The following is a 25,704-nucleotide window of genomic DNA, read 5'->3' as shown; positions in this document are numbered from 1 at the left end:
CACTGTTGCAGTAGTCTTATCTACTCAGACTTAACTGCAGGCATTCCCATTCATCGAGCCTGACTTCTAGAGATCAGAACCCTTCCTACTAAGTGCATTTGGATGCCTTCCCCATGGGATATCATTGTAGAACTTTCTTGCTGGAGTTTGAGTAATCTCTCAAGTTCTGAATGTTAATAAGAGTAAGCATCTTCCCAGCTTGGTTTGGCCTGATTCTGGAGCCAGGTAAATATCCTGTTTGGAGTTGTTCTCCTTTGTGAATTTTGTAAAGTGCTGTTGATTGTAGTATCGGAACCATCTGCCTTTTGTCTGAGCAAAAAGGGCAAGTGCATCCATGGTAGACAGATTGTTCATAAAGATCACCACAGCCACTCCATCTTTTGAACAGGTCCAGAATTCAACATCCAGAAGTGTTCTATCTCTCAGCGATTTTCTCTGAAAATTATCGGAAGTAGGGTGTGTTCCGTGCATACTACCTTGATCAGAAGAGACTTGAGATCTTCACCCAGTCCACTGTGACATCTGCTGGGTCATCTTCCTCCTCCTCCTCTGGCATCTCTCTTAAGAAAATAAATTAAAAGAAGAGGCAGAAAGGAATGTAGGAGATGTAAACCAGGCATTTGAGATTTGATCTCAGTTTGAGGGTTCCAGTTTTAGTGAAGCAGTTTTGCAGCCCCTGGACTAAATACCTCCTCATCTGCAGGCATCTAATGGTATCCTTTGGAGACTGCTATGCTGATATACATGTCATGTCTAACTGGGCCAGAGTACAAGATGTAGCTTCCAGAGGCACTCGGGCACAAGTGCACATGGAAAAAGCCTAGTCTCTTATTTCTGAAAGGTTGCAGACATCCACAGTTTTAGTTTTAAGAGGATGTTATGGCAGTGACACGGAAGTAAGATTATCTCATTTTGGGGCCAGAACTTCCAAAACATTGTTCACCCGTAAAACTCAGAAGTTGAAATACATTTCACTGCTTTCCACCTCCTGACTGACATCTAGGTGGGCCAGACGTTGAGTGGGTCTTTCTATTGTGTCCCACCAAAACAGTGGTTTAGTCTGGCCCAGGGATTATATATCATTTTCTAAAGCACTTTTGCGATGCCAAACAGTACTCCAATTTTAGGCATGGGAATGCTAAAAAAAATTCAAACATTATAATCTATATGCCCGTGCAAAAACAAGTATGTAAAAACACTTTGTGTATTTGGTCAATGTCACACAATGGAATTTTATTATATTCATCGTAATTAGCCAAGATTAATTCAATAGCTTCAATAGATTCATCTTGGTAAAATGTCAGCATTTTGCCTCCCTTATCCACCTTCATATACCTCAAGTTTTGCATCAGTTTTAGTTTTAATAAAGCCTTTCTTTCATGAAGGCTTGCTTGCCTCAGAAGTATTGTTGCTTACTTAAAAATTTAGCAAAGTGTATAATCATTCTAAATACTACCACTTGTGTTAACACATACTAACTGTAACAAATGGCAATGCTAAACTTATTTTTGTCTGCAGTGATTTAATATTGAGCTTCAAGGGAATGGAATGTTTTTTATTAAGAATAAATAGATATCTTTGACAAAATACTGAAAAGATGAAATAGGGTTAGTTGGGGTAGATGTGTTAAAATATTCCCACTGCAAGACTCCCATATATGTGTGAATGAAGGAAGAATGTGTGTAAGATGCTGACTAAAAAATGCAAATAATAGTAAGAATTAAAGTTCTCATCTTGGAAGAGAATATTTGTAAATATGCCCAAAGTGTATGTTGTTGTTGCTATTGCTGAAGTGCTTGTAAAAAGAAATGTTGTGGAGAAGGGTAGAGTTGAATGAATATATAGCACTAAAATGCAGATGAAACTTGAAACAGGAAATATAGGTTGAGAAATAGTGTAGTTATTAATATAAGGCTGGTATTTGAAGATTTGAGAATAAGACGCAGTGTCAACAAATCAACAGATCATATTAAATGCTCAAGAGGCTTGTTGGATTTTAGAAAGATGCAATCCCATATTGTTATGTTGCATGAGCTGCACCTAGACTAAATGGAACATGAGAATCTGATTAAGCAACCATCCTGAGAGTGCTACTGTGCTAACTACTGTGGAACAATGTGTAGAAGTTCAGTAATATTGCTGAGAGGAACCCCACTGTTAAATGATGAAGAGTCAGATAAGGAGGTTGAGTACATCATGCTGAGAGGGGTACTGCTGAGAGGCAGGGTAGTACATTTGCCATTATGTACGTCTCTCCCGTAACAAACCCAAGGTGATTTGAGAAAGGTGACAGGTGAATTAATTTGCTTTCTTCAAGATGCTTTGCGCATGTGGGGAAACTTGAATTTAGCAACAAATAAAGTAGATGAAAGTGCAGGCCCAATTCAGTATGCATTAACACACAGATATTTTGAAAGTATATTGAAATTATCTGCTAAGATACTTGGACTGATGTGTTGCTGATTTGATAAGCACTTCTCCATAATTCAATCTTTATTCAGCCAGGCATCAAATTTGGCCAAGAGTAGGCATATCTTTTATTATCCAGGAACATGGCTGTCTAGTTAAATAATGTAGTTTCTATCATAAATCCTTATTAATGCAACATTAATTTAGTTGTAATCACTTGAGTGAGAAGCACAGGAGATTCCTATTTCAGTATTAAATGCTAAGGAAGTGTCCCTGGGATTATTAAGTAGCTATTTGGTAAAATGAACTGACATTGTAGAGTAATAGAAAGCCCTGAAAGTGAGCTGTAAATATGCAGCAGTATATAGATTGATGAGTATGCATCAGATTTGCAGGCATACTACAAAAGTTAAACAATTTCAGGGGCTAACACTGATACTAAGGGATAATGACCTTAAAGCTCTTAAGCTACAAAGAAACTAAGTAATTATTTGAGGAAAGTAAATAACTAGATATAAAGATAGGCTACTTTGATAATATTCCATGTTCTCTGAAGTATTTAATACAAAGACTGAGACATCAAAAAGTGAATAAAGGGATTCTAGAAGTGTCATGCCTGATGTCAAGAGATACAGTGAATATAAAAAGTTTACACACCCCTGTTAAAATGCCAGATGTTCTTCATGTTTCACTGTTGCAGTCATTACATTTGGGTTATGATAAGTTGGTTGCATAAGTGTGCACATCCTTAAACTAACACTTTGTTGAAGCACCATTTGATTTAATTACAGCATTCAGTTTTAAGTACACATCTGCCATCAATTAAAGAGAACTCTGATTAACCCCAAATAAAGTTCAGCTGTCCTAGTAGGATTTTCATGACATTTACGCGGTTGCCTGCTACAGCAAAAGCCATGGTTCACAGAGATCTTACAAAGCATCAAAACAATCTTATTGTTGAAGGTTATCAGTTAGGAGAAGGGTACAAAAAATTTTCCACAGCATTGGATATACCATGGAACACAGTGAAGATAGTCATCAAAAAGTGGAGAAAATATGGGACAACAGTGACATTGCAAAGAACTGGATGCCCTCCAAAATTGATGAAAAGACAAGATGAAAACTGGTCAGGGAGGCTGCCAAGAGACCTACAGCAACACTGAAGAAGCTGCAAGAATTTCTGGCAAGTACTGGTTGTACTCTTTGTGACAACAATCTCCCATATTCTCCATATATCTGGACTATGGGGTAGGGTTGCAAGACAAAAGCCTTTTCTTACGCAGAAAAACATCCAAGCCCAGCTAAAATTTGCAGAACAATACATCAAGTCTCCCAAAAGCATGTGGGAAAATGTGTTATGGACTGATGAGACCAAGGTTGAACTTTTTTGGCCACAATTCCAAAAGGTATGTTTGGCTCAAAAATAAAACTTTATATCACCAAAAGAACACCATCCCACGGTGAATGATTGGTGGTGGCAGTATCATGCATTGGGGTTGTTGTTCTTCAGCTGGAACTGGGGCTTTAGTCAAGGTGGAGGGAATTATGAACAGTTCCAAATACCAGTCACTTTTGGCCCAAAACCTACAGGCATCTGCTAGAAAGCTGAAGATGAAGAGGAATTTCACCTTTCAACACGACAATGACCCCAAGCATACATCCAAATCAACAAAAGAATGGCTTCATCAGAAGAAAATTAAAGTTTTGGAATGGCCCAGCCAGAGACCAAACCTAAATCCAATATCATATCTGTGGGGTGACCTGAAGAGGGCTGTGCACAAGAGATGCCTTTGCAATCTGACAGATCTGGAGCACTTTTGCAAGGAGGAGTCGGCAAATATTGCCAAGTCAAGATGTGTCATACTGATAGATTCCTACCCAAGAAGACCGAATGCTGTAATTAAATCAAAAGGTGCTTCAGCACAGTATTAGTTTAAGGGTGTGCACACTTATGCAACCAGCTTATTGTACGTTTTTTATTTTTTATATTTTCCCCCTAACAGATTTGTTTGTTTTTCAATTGAATTGTACAGGTTGTAGGTCACATTAAAGGTGGGAAAAGTTTTGAAATGATTTATTGTGGTCTCATTTTTAATATTACAAAAAGACCTGGCATTTTAACAGAGGTGTGTAAACTTTTTATATCCACTTTATAATTTGGGACTTCCAAGATGGCTGCACATTGAATAACAGCTTTAATTTTAACTTTCCCAGTGTGAAAACAGAAACTTAGCAGAGAAAGCCAGTGAACCTAGATTTCTGGTTACATTTTAGTAACTGGCTAGTAGGTGCACAGCCTGGATGGCAGGAAAAAAAAATACAGAGGATCTGAAGGAAAATAAGCTACAAAAGGTGACTAAAAAGCACTGACTGGCAAAAATACTGTAGCTGTTCAGCAAAAGGCAGTGCAAGCTCCAGACATGACATCCAGTAACCTAGAGGAAAGTGTAAGGCAACTTCACACAGACATGACTAAAATAAAACACTGATGGAGAATAACAACTCAAACAATAAAAAGCTGGAAAGAATGGAAGAAGCTTTAAAAAGATATTCAGATAAGTTGATAAAACTGCAAAACTCAGAAGTTAAAACGAAGAAAAGGCTGGCTTGAATATAAGACTGCATAAGAACATTGTTTCAAAAATGAATAGAATTAGAGGACAGAGTACGTAGGAAAAACCTGAGATTTTCTGCTGTACCAGCGAAATGGGAAGGAACAGACTGCATTAATTTTTTGAAAGCACAAATGAGCAACTGGACTAGTATTTCACAACAGGGAATTGTTAATTGAAAGGGCACATCATGTACGTGCTCCAAACCTGTCAATGAGAAAACAGCCTAGACCTTTAATAGTCAGATGCAATCTTACCAGCAAAATTAGTTGATTCTGACATAACTTTGGGAGAAGGACAAAATACTGAAAGTGGGACATGGAGAGTGTTTGTAAAGAATGACTGTTCCTTGTACACCAGGCAAAGGAAGAGTAAATGTATCCCATTATTCAGGGAATGTTGAGAAGCAGCAGTGAGATTCAAACTTTGTACCTAGCAGTCTTCAAAATATTTTTCCCTGGAGGAGCAAAATCATTTTTGATGAAGTACATGCTAAGGAAGAAATACAAAAGTTTGCCCAACAAAAAGTAAGCTGTGAAACAGAAAGAGATTCTGCTCTGTTAATAAAAACCACAGAGAGACTGTGCCTGTAAACCCTTTTCCAATGTTTCAATGAAAAATTCTTGAGAGAGAGAGGAAAAAGCACAAGAGTTAACTAGAAGAATCGAGAGTATGTTGGAAATGAAGTAGAGACAGGGTTTGGAACAAGAAGATGAACAGGAATTGAACAAGAAAATCTGGAAATATCAGACTTTCTTAGACTTTGTTAAACCTATAGGGGAATAAGCATATGCCCTACTTCATGTCATTTATGTTTGGAAAAATACTCAGGTGAGGGGAGGAGGAGGGAAAAAAGTTAACTGTAAGCAAAACAAATGATGTTCTTCATGTTTCACTGTTGCAGTCATTACATTTGGGTAATCCTGCTGGCATGTTGCCCTCAGTCGGCCTGGATTCCAAAGTCCTGGGTCCTGCGTCGGGCGCTGTCGCCTCTTCCCTGATGTCAGGCTGTCAGGGGTATAAAAGATGCGGCCGACGACATTTTCTATAGTCTTTCTTGCAGCGCGGTGCCCGAAGCAGAAACAGTTCGCAAGTGCCGGTCGGCCGACTCCTGAGATTTTCGTGTTTGGGTTTCAGATCTGAAGTCTTCCATAAAGCTAAGTACCCCGTTGGGGAAACTTTTTTCTTGCTCCAGACCAATGTCAGAAAAAGTTAATTGTATTATTTGTGGGAGGCAAATACCTCATAAGGATTTTCATTCTTACTGTATTCCTTGCCTAGGCCCTGATCACAACGTTTGTGGTTGTCGGTTTTGTGCTAGATTTAACCAACGCACTATTAAACGTCGGTATGATTTTGCTTTAAACTATTTTGGACGCCGGTTTAATTATCCAGAAATGTCGGCAGATAGCCATCCGACTACCGGAGTTCACAAAAAAATGCAAAGAAAAGGAAAGAGATAGACAACCGAGGCCCAAAACCGATGACGAAGCTTCTCCTGAGCCAGTCGCTGGTTCGCCGGTCCTCAGTGAGGTGCTTTCGCAGCCCCTGACGCCTGCTACTTTAGAGTCGCAGGCCGCTACCGACTCCCATGTGGAGTCGGCCATGCCACTGGAAACTCAGGGTATTGGAGCCTTGGACATTATACCTTCTTCAAAGCAAAGACTAATGCACCTTCCAAAGCAAAGAAACAAACTCCAGAGCCACATGGTCAGGCCTCTATGCCCAAAAAACCGATGCTGAAAATGGCTGAAGACTTGATTACCTTGATCAGGGGTTTCCATCCCCCTCCTGATAAGAGGCCTAGACAAGAGACAGACTATGAATCTTCTGATTCCTCTTCTGATCAGGAATATTCTCTTCCCACTATGAGGATTCTGATGCTGAAGAATCTGTACCTTCAGCTTCTCCTCCAGAGGACTATTCTTTTGGGGAAACATTACATACCATGAGGGAGCATTTCCACTGGGAGAGCCAAGATTTTTCAGAATCTAAAAACAGGCTCAGGGATTTCCTTTTACTACCTCAACACAAGCCACTAGCCATCCCACCTGTGTTAAACATTGTTTTTCGGAGTCTAGTCTTACCTCTGTCTCCTTACCTCCAGCTCCTGTTAGGCCTGACAGATATTACAGGGTTCTTGACTCTCATAAATTCCTTTTTTAAAAACCCTGCTGCAGACCCAGAAACTATTTCTCAGGGTCCCAAAGGAGTTAAGGCTTCTGCTACAAAAAACCCTACCCCCTCTGACAGAGATTCTAGGGCACTGGATAGATGGGGAAAAAGGTTTACACATCTGCTCCCTTGGCTATAAGGGCCTTAAACTGTCAGTTTCATATGCTCAAATATCAGCAACATGTCATGGCATTGCTTAAACAGAAAATGTTCTTAAACTCTGAATGTGCAGAAAACAAGGAAGTGCAGGATTTATTGCATGCAGCTGAACAAGTTGGAAAGCATACTTTGCAATATGGTTTTGATTCTTTAGAGGCCTCCTGCAGGGCCGCAGTTACAGGTTCTGTAATTAGGAGGCATGCTTGGTTAAAGGAACAAAAGCTGCCTGATCATGTTAAAGTTAAATTATCAGATGCACCTTTACAGCATAATACTTTGTTTGGTGTTAAGGCAGAAGAGGTGTTAAAGAAAATTGAGGGCAAAGCTAAATCTATGCAAATGGTCAAATATTTTTTACAAGTACAGCCACCTAGGTTTAGCAGACACTGGCCAACAAAGAATTGGTCCTTTCCTGTGTCAGACAGACCTCAAAGGGGCAGAACCAGATGCCCTAAAGGCAGATCCCAGGAGCCATGTTCATTCCTCTCAAAACAATGGGGGGCTTCTACCTCCAATGTTGGAGAAGACAAATCAAAACCATTCTTGAAACAGTCCCAAAGACTTCCCCCTGCCTGCACCAAGCACTTATCTCCTGGCAGCACCCTTAGGGGAAAAATAGCACTTTGTTCTCAAAATTGGCACATTATAACCCAGGACAAGTGGGTCTTAAATATCGTGTCACAAGGCTACAAGTTCCATTTACATACCCTGCCAAAGGTAAAGTTTATATTGGTGCATGTATTTATATGTATATAAATTTTGGCTACCCTTTTAGGGGTCATCTGACATCTGGGGCAAGAAAAACTAAAGAAAATGGCGTCGGCCGCATCTTTTATACCCCTGATGACCTGACGTCAGGGAAGGGGCGACAGCAGCCGATGGAGGACCCAGGACTTTGGAATTCAGGCTGACTGAGGGCAGCCTGCCAGCAGGATTACCCAAATGTAATGACTGCAACAGTGAATACACTCAAACATCTGCATTTATGGTAAGTGTACACAACTGTACTTTTTCTTAGTAGTACTGTTTAAATAGTGCATGATTTTCTTTGCATGTTATAAAGTAATTTTTCAGTTTTTTTAAGTGTAATGGAGATATTAATATAAATAGATGCTCCTGTTTTTGTTTCCTTTTTTTTTTTCTCCCCTCTTCTCTCTTTCTCCTTGTTCATTTTAAGAAATGTAGACACTGCAGTGTAAAAAAATATGGTTAAACGAGCACGACAAAAGAAAAAAAATAGTGTACTTTTTCTCATTCTTGCATAGGGGAATGACTAGGTTAAGGCCATTAGCTTAATCTAGTAACAAGTTTTAAGGGAAATCAAGTAAATGAAAAAGAAAAATGAGTATTATAAGGCTTTTTTTCTAATAAACACTTTTGTGTCTGGTTCTCATTTCTCGAGCAGGCAATCTGATAAAGAGGGCTTGGAGAAAATGTTTTCTGAAAGCATTCAAATGATAAAGATCTGGAAGGTTTTGTTTAATAGTATTTTAAGAGGAGGAGTACCAACATCCTGGAAGAAAGCCGTGGTGGCTGTAATACCTAAAGAGGATAAAGATCCATCAGATCTTGCTTCATACAGGCCCATTTCAGTACTAAACCATGATTATCAAGTGTAATGGCTAAAAGAATGGCAAAAGTGATGCCAAAATTGATGGATATGCATCATTGTGGTGTTGCGGAGGGAAGACAAACATTTGACAGCATTAACATAGCACTGATGGTCCAGAGGGAAGCAGAATGTAAGAAAATACCACTGTTGTTGTTGGGTCTTGATGCAGAGAAAGCATTTGACAGAGTAATCTGGGACTTTATGAGCAGGGCAATGGAGGTATTTGCATTCCCTGATAAAATTGTAAGGTGGATTAGGTGGATATATGAGGGATCAGAGGTGAACAGTAAGGTGAGTGTGGTCCTCTCTGATAATCTCTGAGCAGAAGAACCAGGCAGGGGAGTCCTCTTTCCCCTTTATTTGCGTTATATTTAGAACCACTGGCAAAGAAAATAAGGAACTCAGAAATTCAAGGATGTAATTGGTATGGGAGCCAAGAAAAGCTGACTCTATTTGAAGATGACATTATTTTATACCTGACCAAACCAGAAAGGGACATTACAGTGCTGTGGAACATATTGAGACAGTTTTAAATATTTTCAGAATACAAAATTAATGAAGCTAAAACAAAGGCAATAGCGGTAAATTATGTACCCACATATGAATTGGTTCAGCAATATCCATACTTGTGGGGACATGATAAAATGAAGTATTTAGGAGTATAGATTAAAATGATTATAATGTGGCAGCTAAGGATATGTGGGAAGAGACTAAACAAATTTTATTTATTTTTATTTTTTGTTTACGGAGTCTAACTGGATACATGTCCATTTTTTTCAGTAGAGGCGGAGAAAAAAAGCTCCTAGGTAAATACAGCTAAATTAACAAATTTCTGTGAAGCATATAAATAAAAAAAAATACAAAAAAAAAAACAAAAAAAACAGACTGATTTATAGGATAAAAATTCTTCAAAGTAAAGTGTCAGATAGAATTAAAATTAATAACTCCTTAAGTTAATATGGCAGAACCAAAAACAACATTTTTTTTTTTTTTTTTTTTTTTTTGAAAGAAGGGGAGAAGAAGGGAGTAGTAGGGGGTGACTATAGAGAAAGTCAGGTTTGAGCCAGTAGTATGATATGAGTGAGATTTATATACAGATTATTTTGAAAATGGATAGTGAGGAAGTGTAGAAATGTCATTTGGTTGTTTGAGGGAACAGTCTTTCCCCACTTTGTAAAAAGAAAAGAGAGTCACGCCTTGTTTATTTTATTTTGCTAGACTAAGAGTTTGTTTATGACCTAAGGGAATCTAGGTTCTTAGGGAGGATTAGTGTGGATTGTGCCATGGCCTTGATGGTGGTGATGGTGTGTAAGGGTTTTAGTTAGTTGATTGAATTTGATTAGGATTTGTTTTTCGTGGTGTAGCCAGCCTAGCTGTTTTAAATTGAGGGATGGATGATGGGTGGATTCAAATGGGTTTCCTATGGCATGTTATTATGTTATTTCTTTCCCTTTTTCTTTGTGTTGTGTTTGTTTAGATAGTTTAGTAGTGTTGGGCATATAGAGATATTAGGAGTGTATATTAGATGTGTGTGCTATTATTTTAGGAGAAAGCAGAGGGTAGGAGAAAGATTTCCCAATTTTTATTAACTATTTTTTTATTAACTTTTATATGTATATTGTTTATATGTGTAATCGGTTTAGTTTATATAGTTTAGTGGTAGCTAGTAGTTTATAGATATAGCTTCAGGATATATAGGTCGAACTCATCTAGGAGGTGTGGGTGTAGGAATGGGGGGAGAGAATAGGCTGAGAGGGTTAGAAAGAAGAGTTTGGGGTTTAAGACATCTTTGAGTGTTAGAACCTGAGTCTGTGAAGTTGTTGTAGAGGTGGTAAGAGGTGGGGGAGGTAGAGGAGGGAGAGTGCAAGCATATGGGAATGATATGAGTATTGGATACATGTATAGGGGAGGGATGGGGGAGATGAAAGGGAGGTTGTAGTGAGTAGATGTCATAGAGTGGGAAAAGGGATGATTCCTGCTGGGATGGATCCTTGGGGACACGAGTAGAAGAAACTTGTGTGCATAGACTGTAAGGTGTCCCATTGTCAAGAACACCTGTGAAGATTGTGTGTGGAGGATGTGTCAAGTGATAGGGATTTTATTATGGTATTAAGATCATATAATTTGGTGATTAGAATTGTCAGAGGGGAGGAGGTAATACAAAAACTGAGAAAATGGAAGCTCTGTTATGTGGATATCGATAGTATGAAACAGGCAGTTAAAATGTTTTTAGTCCCTTTAGTCTTTTACATAGGCCAGGCATATTTTTATCAACTAGAGGAGAAGTTGTGGATAGCAATTAATAAAGAGCTGAAGGATTTTATCTGGGGGGGAGGGGGGTCAGCAAGAGTCAAGTGGGATAAGCTTATTCTTTCAATAGAAAAGGGCAGAGTGGGATTAGCCGATTTGAAGAGGTATTTTAGAGCAACACAGTTAAGGCTCCTATACATAGTACAAGTAGGAAACTGTCATTCAGAATGAAAAGCGATCATGAAACAGGAGGGAGGTGGATTCAAGAAACAAGGAGAGATTGAGATTTTGGATGCAGACCTTTAAAAAGAATAACAACAATCATACAGAATAGTATAGTTATAAAGTAACGGAGAGTATTCTAATGACTAAGCTAACATGGGAAAGGAGAAATTAGATTTTGCCATTAGGGTTGACTGCAATTATGGACACAGACAACAGGCAAAAGGGTGCCAGAATTTGTTGGAGAAAACTGGCAAAGGAACCAAGGTATTGGCACCAAACAGCTAGAGAGGGAAAGGTAATAGAATGGGAAGACACCAAGAATTTATTTGGACTGCAGGTCAGAGATTGTCTTTCCCCTCTCAAGGATTGATATCAGAGTATAGCCAAAGAGAAAGAAATAGGAGGTCCTAAATGAAAAGACCAAGACCATCAATGGTAGAGTTTTTAGTAGAATCTAGAACAGAAGTTGCCATTAATAAAGGAATAATTAGTAGAGCATATAAAATATTGCACGATAACTATAAGAATCAGAGGAGGTTAGAAAGGATTGGGAAGAGAGATTGGATAAACAATTCACAAATAAACAATAGGGAATGTATGTATGTCTCCCAAATATGCAACACAGTCTAGAATGTATGTCGCACTATAGCCATCCCTCTCCACAAAGGAAGAGCGACTACAGACCCCAGAAATTATCGCCCAATTAGCCTGATGAGCCTGATATGCAAAGTTATGGAACACATCATCATTGACCTAATAAACAAGGATATAGGGAATCTCCAAACTCTGGATTCTACACAGTTTGGTTTTGTGAAGGGTAGATCATGCGTGCTCAACTTGGTCGACTTCTCTGAGTCAGTCACCAATGCTGTAGATGAAGGCAAGGTGGTTCATACAGCCTACCTTGATCTGGCCAAGGCCTTTGATACCATTCCCTGCTCAGGAATCATAGAAAACTCACCAAGCTAGGCATCAACCCCTATATCACTAGGTGGGTTGCAAACTGACTCACAGATAGAACCCACAGTGTGAAAGTAGCTGACTCCAAGTCAGACTGACGACCAGTCACAAGTGGAGTCCCACAGGGTTCAGTCCTGGGTCCTCTCCTGTTTGGTATCTACTTCTCTGAAGTCCAGGCCAACACGAAGGGACTCTGGCTGACAAAGTTCACAGACGATTGCAAGTTGGGTGCTATTATTAACTAAAGTGATGCTGACATCCTACAGAAAGGCCTCAATGACAGCAATGACTGGTATCAGAACCATGGCCTTAAGCTCAATGCCAACAGATGTCTCATCATCCTCCTTGGGGAAAAACCTGGTTCCCTTGAATTTACCACATTGATGGTAGTCCACTGAACACAGAAGGCATTATAAGAGATCTAGGAAGACAGGTTGACAGCAACCTCTCTTTTGACCACCACTTTGGTCAGAAAGTCCATGTTCTTCTTGTTTCACTGTTGCAGTCATTACATTTAGGGTAATCTGTTGACAGGTTGCCCTCAGTTGGCCTGATTAACCAAGTCTTGGGTCCTGCGTTGGTTGCTGTCCCTTCTTCCATGATGTCAGGTCGTTAGGGGTATAAAACATGCAGCCGACGCCATTACATAAGTCTTTCTTGCTGCGCGGTGCCCGAAGCAGTTCGCAAGTGCTGGTCGACCGACTCCTGAAATTTTTGTTTTCGAGTTTCAGAACCGAAGTCTTCAACTAAAAGCTAAGTACCCCATTGGGGAAACTTTTTCTTGCTCCTTACCGGTCAGTAAAAGTTAATAATTGCATTACTTGTGGGAAGCAAATACCTCATAAGGATTTTAATTTGTACTGTATTCCTTGCCTAGGCCCTGACCACAACGTGCCTTGCTGTCAGTTTTGTGCTAAATTTAATCAACACATGATTAAACGTCAGTATATTTTTGCTTCTAAATATTTTGGCTCAAGATTTAATTATCCAGAAATGTTGTTGGTTAGCAATCCAACTACCGGAATACCTAAAAAACGCAAAGAAAAAGACAGACAGACATCGAGGTCCAAAACTGACGACAACGCTTCTCCTAAGCCAGTCACCAGTTCACCGGTACTCATTGAGGCGCTTTCGCAGCCCCTGATACTCGCTACTTCTGATTCACAGGCCTCTACTGAGACCCATTCGGAGTCTGATATGCCGCGAGATGCTTCAATTATGGAACTCGCGGATGTCTCTAGCTTAGATGGGTCCAGAGCTGCTGTGCAGGCACCGGCTTCTGAGGGTGTTTTCAGGCCTACAGATTTGTATATTAGACCGACGCCATCTTCAAAACTAAGGCCAAAATCTAAATCTATGTCTAAAAAACTGACGCCTGGGCCACATGTGCAGGCCCCTATGCCCAAAAAACAAATGATCAAAATGGCTGAAAATTGTATTACTCTGATCGGTGGTAGCCAACCCCATCCTTCCAAGAGGCCTAGGCAAGACATTGATTCTGCATCTTCTGAACAGGATTCTATTTCTTCTGACTCTTCTAATGAGCAGGATTTTTCTATTCCTACTTATGAGGACTCTGATGCAGAAGATTCCATTCCTTCTGCTTCTCCCCCTGAGGATTTTTCTTTTGGGGAAACTTTACATACCTTAAGGGAACATTTCCATTGGGAAAGTCAGGATTTTTCTGAATCTAAAAAGAGACTTAGGCATTTTCTTTTTCTTCCTCAGCATAGGCCTTTGGCTATACCTCCTGTTCTAGACATTGTTGATGATGTTTTTTCAGAATCTAGTATAACTCCTGATTCCCTGCCTCTGGCTCCTTGTAAGCCAGCCAGATACTACAGGGTTCCTGACTCCCACAAATTCCTTTTCAAAAATCCTATTGCTGATCCTGAAACCATTTCTCAGGGTCCCAAGGGCATTAAGGCCTCTACTGCTAAAAGTCCTACCCCTTCTGATAGAGATTCCTGGGCGCTGGATAGATGGGGTAAAAAGGTTTACATGTCTGCAACCTTGGCAATCAGGGCTTTAAACTGTCAGTTTCATATGCTTAAATATCAACAGCATATCATGGGACTACTTAAACAGAAAATTATGTTAATCTCTGACTGTGCGGAAAATAAAGATTTGCAGGATTTATTACATTCAGCTGAACAAGTTGGAAAACATACTTTGCAATGTGGTTTTGATTCCTTGGAGGCCTCTTGCAGGGCTGCTGTAACTGGATCTGTGCTAAGAAGGCATGCTTGGCTCAAAGAGCAAACTCTGCCTGACCGTGTTAAAGCAAAATTGTTGGATGCTCCTTTACAACAGGACCATCTCTTTGGTAATAAGGCTGAAGAAGTGTTAAAAAAGATGGAAGATAAAGCTAAATCTATGCAAACTGTGAAAGATTTCTTACAAGTGCAACCTCCAAGATTTAGTAGGCACTGGCCTACTAAGAACTGGTCCTTTCCAGTCCCCTCGAGAGCCGCTCAAGTCAAATCAAGACATTCCAAAGACTCCAGGTTTCAGTCGCAAGGAACTTTTAGAACAAAACAATGGGGTGCCTCCACCTCCAAATCTGGAAAGAACAAGGCACCTCCCTATGGTAAACAGTCTCAATGACTTCCCTCTACAATCACCAAGCACTTACCTTTTAGCTGCCCCTTTGGGGGGGAAACTGACACTTCATGCATGAAACTGGCAACTTATTACCCAGGACAAATGGGTTTTAAATATAGTATCCCAGGGATACAGATTTCATTTCCACACATTGCCAATCCCAAACGGATGGCCAAATCTGCCCCCAAATCAGTGGACAGAGGCCCAGAAACAAGTTCTGTCCCTCATGAACATGGGGGCTATTCAGCCATTACCAGAAGAGGAAAAAGGACAAGGTTTATATTCAAGACTTTTCCTGGTGCCCAGAAAAGACACATCATGGCTTCCAATTCTGGACTTATCCACTCTAAACACATTTCTGGACATTCCAAAATTCAAGATGCTGACTACTCAACAGTTACTACCTATGCTAGGCAAATATGCCTGGTTGTTAACTCTAGACTTAAAAGAGGCTTACCTGCATATCCCAATCAGGGAATTTTGCAGAAGATACCTCTGCTTCAAAGCAGGCTACTTGCATTACCAGTTCTCTGCACTGCCCTTTGGCTTATCTACTGCGCTCAAGGTTTTCACAAAGTGCCTGCCACCAGTAATTGCATTTTGCAGGCAAATAAATATTCAAATATATCCATACCTGGACGATTGTCTAATACAAGCAGAAAACAAGGACATTCTTCTAAAGCATCTGGCGTTTGTAAAAAGGGTTCTAACTTGTCTAGGGTACACCATGAATGAAAAGAAATCACAACTGGTACCCTCTCATAAAATTACATTCCTGAGTGCAAGCTTGAATACAACTGCCCAGATGACTTACCGTAAACCAGAAAAGCAAATTCAATTGGTGACTTACTTCAAACGGGTGGCCACAAAAACCCTGCTATCTGCAAGACAAATTCTGCAAGCCTTGGGGTTCATGGCCTCCTGCAATCTTCTAATTCCATATGCAAGACTGCATATGAGAAAACTTCAGTGGTACTTAAAAAGTTTATGGAGTCAACATTGTCACAGCCTGGAAGCAACGATTCCTATTGTACCTTGCCTGCAACTAGAGTTCCTATGGCGGGCAGAGACCAGCCACCAAAACAAGGGACTGCCATTCAGTCCACCCCCTGCCACCCAAACCCTAACTACAGATGCATCAGACTATGCTTGGGGGGCTCATCTGGCAGGAAAGTGCATTCAGGGCAAATGGAGCCCAAATCAAATGCACCTACATATCAATCAGAAAGAGATGCTAGCTGTACAGAATGCACTGAAAGTCTTCAAGGACTAGGACAACTAATGATAAAGATAGACAACACCACAGTTATTTGGTAAATAAGCAGGGGGGTACACATTCCTACCCCCTTTGCAGACTAGCCATGGCATTGTGGAACATGGCCTTGACTTATCAAATACAGCTACAAGCTCAATTCCTGCCAGGAAAGCTAAATACTATGGCAGATGAACTAAGCAGAAATCTTATGGAACCACACAAATGGAAATTGGAACCACAAGTTTTCAACATGTTGACATGCAAATGGGGGAGCGCAGACATAGATCTTTTTGCCTCACCCCAGAACTATCAGTTGGTCAAATTCTGCACAAGAATTCATCACAAAAAAGCTTGGAAAGTGGATGCTCTATCATTCAGCTGGAAAAACCTATCATGCTTTTCCCCCTCTGCCTCTGCTCTGCAAAGTTCTACTAAAAGTCAGACAGGGCAAACCAAAAATGATTCTGATTGCTCCAGACTGGCCTTGCCAGCACTTGTAGCCACACTTGCGCAATGTGTCACACCTTTCTCCGTGGCACCTGCCTCAGACACCTTACTTACTGTCGCAACAGAACTACCAAATTCTGCACACTCAGCTCCAAACTCTGAATCTTGCAGCGTGGCTAATCAAACTAATTTCACCCTTGGCATCCCTCAGCAAACCTGTGATAGATGTCATTTTGGAGGCTAGAAGGCCTAGTACTAGAAAATCTTATGCTGACAAACGGAAAAGATTCCATGCCTGGAACCATTCCCAAGGAATAAGCACAGCAATGCCCAATATTCCTCAGATTTTACAGTACTTAACTGAGATGCTTCACAAGGGCCTATCTTTTTCTTCCATAAAAATCCATGCCTCTGCCATTTCAGCTCATTTCAACACAGAGCCCCCCTCTTCTTTGATCCTCTGCTAAAGCAGTATCTCAGAGGGGCCAAAAATTTAAGACCTCCCAGGAGAGCACCAACTCCTCCATGGGACCTCAATTTTGTTTTGGAAAAACTCACTCTCCCTCCTTTTGAGCCAGCTGCTACTGCAGACCTAAATTTTCTCTCCTGGAAAACAGCTTTCCTTTTAGCAGTCACTTCAGCTAGAAGGATTTCAGAATTACAGGCTCTTGTGGCAGTGGAGCCTTTCATTATTTTTCATCCGGACAGGGTGACTCTCAGGACCAATCCATCTTTAATGCCTAAGGTGGTATCCAGTGTGGCTCTTAATCAGACCATTCATCTGCCAACTTTCTTTCCCAATCCACAGAACAAGGGTGAGTGGATTCTGCATTCATTGAATGGACACAGACAACTTAGATTCTACTTAAATAGGACAACATATCTAAGAAAATCTGAACACTATTGGTGGCCTTTGCTGTAGGGGCAGAGGGAAAGGCTATTTCAAAGCAGACTATTTCCAAATGGATAAGCCATTGTATTAGTTTCTGCTATATGCACCATGATAAACCTATCCCCAAGGGGATCAGATCTCATTCCACCAGGGCTGCATCTACTTCTGTAGCCTTTCTCAGAGGGGTTCCCACCAGAGACATTCTAGAAGCTGCTACCTGGAGCTCAGTTCATACGTTCACCAAGCATTACCATTTACCTCTCTACACTTTAAAATTCCAACAAGTATAGTACAGCATAAGCAGCACCCCAAAACAATATAAATGTAAATTCCATCTTGTATTTACTGCACAGCAGAAAACTTTATTTGATCTATTTATATAGAGCTTAACTGGGAATAATTAAACTTACAAATAGCTGTTTTTATATTTTGCTTGCTATGATGTTGTGCTGCATAATTGGTTAGCTCAGATTCAAACATAGCAGCATTAATTAAATGTTTACATATTATGACAATCACATTTTATGTATTTCCTTTATCTTTACACAGTATGTAAGTAAAAGTATTCAGGAATAGCTTGTCTGTTTATTTCTGCCTCACTGACCTCTGTGGAATTGAAGTAGAGCTATTCCTTTATAGGATAGTCCTGTTGTGGTGAGGCAGTGTAGGTAAATTGGTCCCATGAGTGATAGTTAGAAACACGTGTGCTCTGTTAAGAAGGACTGTGATCTTATGCTGAATACAGTCACATGTTGCCAAGCCATTCTGAAGGGTGTACTAATTTTTTAGTGGCAGTTCACTGGGTTACCGTGATTAGCTTTGCCACCTCATAATGCGTGGCTGTGTGGTTAAGTTCATGGCTGGATTGCTTTTTTGTCAAGTCTGCATGTCCTTGTGTATTTGTGGTTTTCATATCAGGGTCTCCTGTTTTTTCCCATATCCTAATGTCTTGGCAGTGTCTAATTGCCAGTAGTTGTGTATTTTTTTCTGTCCCATCCAATATTATGACATTTGCTTGCCATGATAGGCTATGGCTCCCCAAGACCATGAATACGGTAAGACAGGTCAGAAAATGAGTGAATGAGTATCACTTACTCCACATCAGCATCAGATACTTGATGCAGTAAAGTTCCTACAATTTGAGTAAATCCACAAAAGGATTAGTATTGAACATATATCATAAGAAATGGCAGAGGGTTCTTAAAAATCATTAAAAATGTACGCAGACGTGAAAGACTAAGAAATAGTTTATACCAGTAAAAGTCGAAAGAGAAAAAAAAACATACTGCGTATATTCACATAAAAAATGTGCAAGAGTTTGTGCTGTTCTTTTGTTCTTGGATGAATACTTGTTTACTCTGTCATTAACATCAGTTAAAGACATTTTGCCAGATAACAGTTTATTTGGTGCATTTCTTTAATTCTTTACTATGAAGATATTCTACAATTGGAATGCTACTGCCAAAGAAGTTGGCTAAAATTGCTAGTAAGTAAAAGTTTAAGGCAGAGTTGAGTAAAATATCGTGTCGGAGAGGACAAATGTGCCTAAAGTTATAATGGCAGTTGTAAAGAATTCAACACCTCATTTTGCCTACCGTTGCCAAGCAGAAATGAGTGAATTGAATGCTGTACTAAAAATCTAATTTTTGTACCTTTTAGTGGTAATGAATAGTGAGCATTATGCCTAGAATTTATAAGTAATTAAGGGGTAGTAGGCTTTTCATTTAGTTATTAAGCCCTTGTAAATAAGCTTTTAGACAATTATGGTCTGCATTTATAAAAATAAATTGCTAGTGCCTTGTTTAATGCTAGGTTTCACCTCTGATACATTTTCTGTTTAAAACAGGAAGGTCTTGAAGCCATGGAAAATAATTTGTTTGTCCAGCAAAGCAATCTTCAGCACCAAAAGCAGCAGCAAGAACGCATTGCAGCTACTGTCACTGGTCAGATGTACTTGGAATGTCAGGTATGTATAGCATGGTGTTTTAGCCATCAGTAGTTTTTGGCTGACTCATTTTATATAACCTAATAAGTTTATACTGCTGTATACTATGCTTTTTTACCTAGAAAAGAAAAAAAAGGCTTCAGAAGCACACTAGGTGACTGCAATGCAGTATTTGGGGCTCTCTGTGTTGTAATTATTACACCCTACTTATATACTGAATGCTTAAGTATTCTGGCTGTTTGCAGTGATTTACATTGGTTCACATTTAACACTTAGTTTTGTAATGAGGAGTTTTGCTCTGAGCCCAGCTGTGTTCCATAGAGAATTGAAGTTGTGACTGTAACTCGGATGACCCAAGTTCAGCTAACAGCTCAGGAGATAGAGTAGCTAGCCGGGGGGGGTGGGGGGGGTTGATTGAGCAGCCAGCACCAGTTCTGTCATCCTGAGGGGATGGAGTTGTGGGTCTGATCGACTGATCATGGCACCATAAGGCCAGGGCCAAGGACATGGATATGAATTTTTAAGCTAGCGAAGGCATCCATCATATATTGTAAGTGGCAGCACAAGCAGGGGACAACATGGGATTCCCTGTGATGACACAGTTGCTCACATCAGCCAATAGAGGCAGGGTAACGGCTCTAATACAAATACCCTTATTGCCATTATGCTAATGAGAGCACATAGTACCTTTGTGGTTCTTAAGTGATTGCCCTTCTCATCGGCTGTCACCCTAGTACTACTGGAAATATCCAGTTAAGAGGAATGAATAGGCTCAAGACAGATTGAAGTAGGCTTGATGGTCTTCTAATACAGAGATAAATGGGTTGGGCGTTGGCATAATGGTTAAGGTCTTTGCCTCACAGACACAGGCCACAAAGTTTATTCTCACCTTTGAGGGAAGTGGCCCACAAGGGCAGCTAGCCTAGTGCCTGCCTATTGTCCTATGAACCTATAGGGAAAAAATGAGCTTGGCAGTGCAGCTGATAGCCTGCCTTCAGCCACTACTACACAATAGTGTTCCCTCCATGGAGCATCTATCACAAAATGACAACTTTTGTTTTCAGCTGTCTGGACCTTTGTTAATAACTTAATGAGTTTTCAAAAGATATTAGAGCATAATGAAGTGTGATATAGTATTCCTGCCTTGGCTAGGGACTCCCTGTCTTCCATTGTGAGAAAGGCAGTTATTTGGTTACAGGATGCCAAGATAGCAGTCACCCTGGAAGTAATTCTCCTTGTTTGCAGGGATAAAGTGAGGAATATATTCAAAATTCTTCTGTGTTTTTGTGAATTTTGGCAACTTCTGTCTGAAACTCATCTCGAGCAGTAATTGCCCATTTTTCTTTGACCCTTTTCCAACATTTTATGGGCAACAAACAAAATAAATTTTTTTAGAGAATAGAATTTCAGGCCTAGATTGTTCAGTCAGAGCATACAAGAGTGGGGCTAAGTGGGTAAGGTAATGCTACTCAATGCTAGAAGTCTCTCGAGGCACTCCTAAAAATGGAGAACATCGATATCTGTGCAGTAACTGAGACCTGGTTCAAGGCTCCATAGAGCACCCCTGCAATACCAGGCTGCAACTCTTACCACACTTTTCGGCCACAAAACCAAGACCAAAACACTAAAGGTGGAGGGAGTGTCCATATTCACCAAGGATATTCACACCTCCAGGCTAGTTGCCCAACACAATGCATCTGAAATTCTCCAGGTAAGACTGCAATCCAAATTGTAGCTTGCTACAGATCCCCCACCATGCCCCAAAATTCTCACTACACCTTTCTAAACATACTGGAAAATATTAAGATACAACCAAACACCCTAATACTGGGTGATTTCAACTACCCTGCCATTAACTGGGAAAACTAGTCGGGTACCAACTCCTTTTCCCAATGGTTCTTGGAATTAATAAATTCCAACGCCCTGGATCAACTAATCCATTGTCCCACCAGGGGCTCCAATATCCTAGACCTGGCCATTACCAACATGGGAGATAGATGCTCCACACCAGTGGTCACCCCCCTCATTGGTCAGGTCTGACCATAAGCAAATCACCCTTGACATCCACATCCCACCCACACCCCCCAGTAAGGAAACCTCCTTAAAAAACTTTTCCAAAGCCAACTTCATGCTACTGAAGTCAGAAGTGACAAACTTCATGACACCCATGCAGACGGGATCTGAATGTTTGACTGCTGAATCCTACACTAAGGCACTGTACGAGCACATCCACTTGTGCATGAATAGTGCCATCCCAAATAGAACCAAGATGCTCTTCTTCAAAAAAAAAAGAAGCCAATCTGGTGGTCCCTTGCTATAAACAAACTATACAACAGAAGGAAGAAACTGTTGCAGAAAAGAGGAAAATCCCAGGATGCAAAAAACTCCCTCACCAGCCTCAGTAAGAAACTGAGATCCCTCATAAAATCCTCAAAAGCTAGTTACGAAAATAAAATTGCCAAAAATTCCAAAGACAACCACAAGGCATTCTATAGTTATGTCAAGAATCGAAATGGCAATGCTCAGATCTGCTCTGAGCTACAGCAGAATGGCATTAAATATACTGACCCCAAGGATATTGCCAATATCCTGGAAAATCGATTTAGTGCCAGCTTCACCCCCCTCTCACCCCCTAAAGGGTCCATCTCAATACCAAAAGATTGCCAAATTTCAATAATCATGGCCACACAGGTAGAAGCCGCACTCTCCAAAGCTAAGAATACAGCATCCATGGGACCAGATGATATCCCAGGCTGTGTACTATATCAACTACAAAATGAACTGGCACCTCACCCAAGTGTCACGTTTAATCATAGCCTCACCTCAGGCTTCGTGCCCACTGAGTGGCATACAGCTACAGTTTTCCCACTCCACAAGGGGGGATCTGCCTTGGATCCCGGGAACTACCATCCCATCAGTCTGACAAGCCTGATCTGCAAGGGCATGGAACGCATTATCATGGAACTTATAAACAAAGACATTGGCAACCTTCAAACACTGGACCCCACCCAGTTTGGGTTTGTGAAGGGCCGAACTTGTCTCCTGAATCTGATTGACTTCTTCGAATCAGTGTCCAGAGCTGTGGATGAGGGTAAGGCAGTTCACATAGCCTATCTGGACGTCGCCAAGGCCTTCGACACCATCCCCCACTCTGGAATCATAGATAAACTTACTAAGTTGGGCATAAATCCGTAGGTCACTCGATGGGTTGCCAACTGGCTTACTGACAGAACCCAGACTGTAAAAGTAGCCGACTCCAAATCCAGCTCCAGAGAAGTGGCAAGTGGAGTACCTCAGGGTTCAGTCCTTGGACCACTCTTGTTTGGCATGTACTTCCCTGAAGTACAGGCTAACACTAAGGGACTCTGGCTAACAAAGTTCGCAGATGACTGCAAACTGGGAGCCATTATTGAATCCTCAAATGATGTGGATATTCTACAAAAGGGCCTTACAGAAACAGATGCCTGGTGCCAGAGCCATGGGCTCAAGCTTAATGCCAAGAAATGTATTGTTATCCCTTTTGGAAAAAAACATGTACCCATGAATTACCACATAGGTGGCAGTACACTAAACATTGAAAGTGTGATGAGAGACTTAGGGACACAGGTGGACAGTGGCCTCACTTTTGATAACCACATCGCCACAACAGTTGGGAAATCCTTCTATGTGGCACACCTCATCACTAAGGGCTTTTTATCCAGAAAAAAGGAGGTCATTGTCCCACTGTACTCATCCCTCATTAGACCCATTATAGAGTATAATGCCCCGTTTGGTATGTACCTCACAAGACATCTGCAACAGCTGGAAAGGCCACAGAAATACCACACTAAAAGAATCACAGGCCTAAAGCAGATGCCATATGCTGACTGTCTAAAAAATGGGATACCAGAAGGCCACATGATCAGCTATTTGCCTGTGGCTAATTCTTAAGCATTATGAATGATACTGCAGCTGTGATCATAGGTTGGTACTTAGCTGTGCACCTTGAGTATACTTAGGTTTGCTAAGTCATCATGAGACACTCAAAGAATCATGTCTTCAGCTTAACAGATGCATTGAGCATAGCTGAGATGTATGGGGAAAGCTAAGTAATGGCCTGTGTGAAGTCTTTTTTTTTTTATGGATGAGTGAGTCTGGTCAGTTAAACCACTAATGTTCTGATTTTCAACATAATGATCATGGCTGCAGTATCATTCATAATGCTTAAGAATTAGCCACAGGCAAATAGCTGATCATGTGGCCTTCTGGTATAGTCCTGTTAGCATGGAATATAGCTTTAAAGTGTAGTCTCACTCTACATGCATCTTACAGCCAATAAGAGTAAAACTGTGTGGCAGACAAGTTGAGCAGGACCAGGGCAGACCTTCACGGATGGAAACTGAATTTGGGGGGTCTTCCAAGATTTTTTCATTCTGTGGGAAATTCCTCAGGTAGACCCTTTTGCCTCCTTTCTAAACAATCAACTGTCAAACTTCTCTTCCAGGACTCCATTCTATAAGGCCAGGAAAACAGCTACCTTTTTATTTTCCTTTGACAATAATGTTTCTGTATGCTTTTCCACACTGTGACAGCCTCAGGGAGCCTCAGTCCTCACCACTGACACTGATGAGAGACTGCATCAAGAACAATTTACCCCAAGAGCACACAGAGAACCTGCTCCAGACCTGGGATTGGAAACTCTGTTTCTCCAGATCCCAAACAAGACTCACTTTGGAGCACTGTGTCCCAGTTCCAAGTGGCTGACACACTAACACCTGAGTATTTGATTTACACACACACACACACACACACACACACACACACACACACACACACACACACACACACACACACACACACCCACACACCTGGGAAAAGCTAGCACAGATTTACTAGCTACACCCCTTCTGCCCAGACTATAAGGTAACCTCGCTGTCAGTAGTCAACTATTGTCAGGCTCTTACAAGGGCATCCAATTTATAATGAGTAAAATCAGTACTAATATAAATAGTAGAGTGTAACCAAAGCAGCCAGGAGTGACCAAGGCAATGTTCTTCGTGTTTCAATGTTGCAGTCATTATATTTGGGTAATCTGCTGGCAGGTTGCCCTCAGTCGGCCTGAATTCCAAAGTCTTGGGTCCTGCGTCGGTTGCTGTCTCCTCTTCCATGACGTCAGGTCATCAGGGGTATAAAACATGCAGCCGATGCCATTTTCTTTAGTCTTTCTTGCCGCGTGGTGCCCCGAAGCAGAAGCATTTCGCAAGTGCCAGTCAGCTGACTACTGAAATATTCGAGTATGAGTTTCAGAACCAAAGTCTTCACTAAAGCTAAGTACCCCATTGCTTTTTACCGATGTCAGAAAAAGTTAATAATTGTATTACTTGTGGGACGCAAATACCTCATAAGTATTTCCATTTATACTGAATTCCTTGCCTAAGCCCTGATCACAACGTGCCTGACCGTCGATTTTGTGCTAGATTTAACCAACGCACTATTAAGCGTCGGTATATTTTTACATCGAAGTATTTTGGAAACAGATTTAATTACCCAGAAATGTCGTCGGATAGCAATCTGACTACCGGAGTGCATAAAAAATGCAAAGAAAAGGACAGAGAAAGGCAGTCGAGATACAAAACCGACGACGAAGCTTCTCCTAAGCCAGTCACCAGTTTGCCGGTACTCAGTGAGGTGCTTTCGCAGCCCCTGATACCCGCTACCTTCGAGTCACAGGCCTCTACCGACACCCATGTGGAGTCCGGCATGCCGCAAGATACTCAGGGTATTGGACCGACGGATGTATCTCCCTCGGATGGGTCCGGAGTCGCTGAGCAGGCACCAGCTTCTGAGGGTGTATTCCAACCTCAACATTTGTATATCAAACCGACGACAGCTGCAAAATCAAAGACAAAAGCAACTTCTAAAACTAAAAAAAAACGCATGAGCCACGTGCACAGGCCTCTATGCCTCTAAAAAACAGATGATCGAAATGGCTGAAGACCTTATTACCTTGATCAGGGGTACCCATCCCCCTCCTGATAAGAGGCCTAGGCAAGACACTGATTATGAATCTTCAGATCAGGTTTCTATTTCTTCTGATTCCTCTTCTGATCAGGAATTTATCTATACCTCCCTATGAGGATTCTGATGCTGAGGAGCCTATTCCATCTGCATCTCCTCCTG

The 25,704-nt window shown here is 41.0% G+C and overlaps 1 protein-coding gene across 1 annotated transcript in view; it reads left to right on the top strand.

Annotated features, from left to right (window-relative positions):
• The window catches only part of LOC122801730 (DNA excision repair protein ERCC-5-like), a 941,093-nt gene that overhangs the window by 521,391 nt on the left and 393,998 nt on the right, over positions 1 to 25,704 (top strand). Inside the window, exon 11 of the mRNA XM_044071253.1 lies at positions 19,447 to 19,566. Coding sequence (XP_043927188.1) covers positions 19,447 to 19,566 — 120 coding nt within the window. The remainder of the gene's footprint in view (positions 1 to 19,446; positions 19,567 to 25,704) is intronic.

This window comes from Protopterus annectens, chromosome 5.part0 (genome assembly GCF_019279795.1).
Source record: "Protopterus annectens isolate FY-2018-M chromosome 5.part0, PAN1.0, whole genome shotgun sequence".
NCBI lineage: Eukaryota > Metazoa > Chordata > Ceratodontiformes > Protopteridae > Protopterus > Protopterus annectens.
The sequence above is the reverse complement of the archived record's forward strand: the minus strand, read 5'-3'. Positions and strand labels throughout refer to the sequence as shown.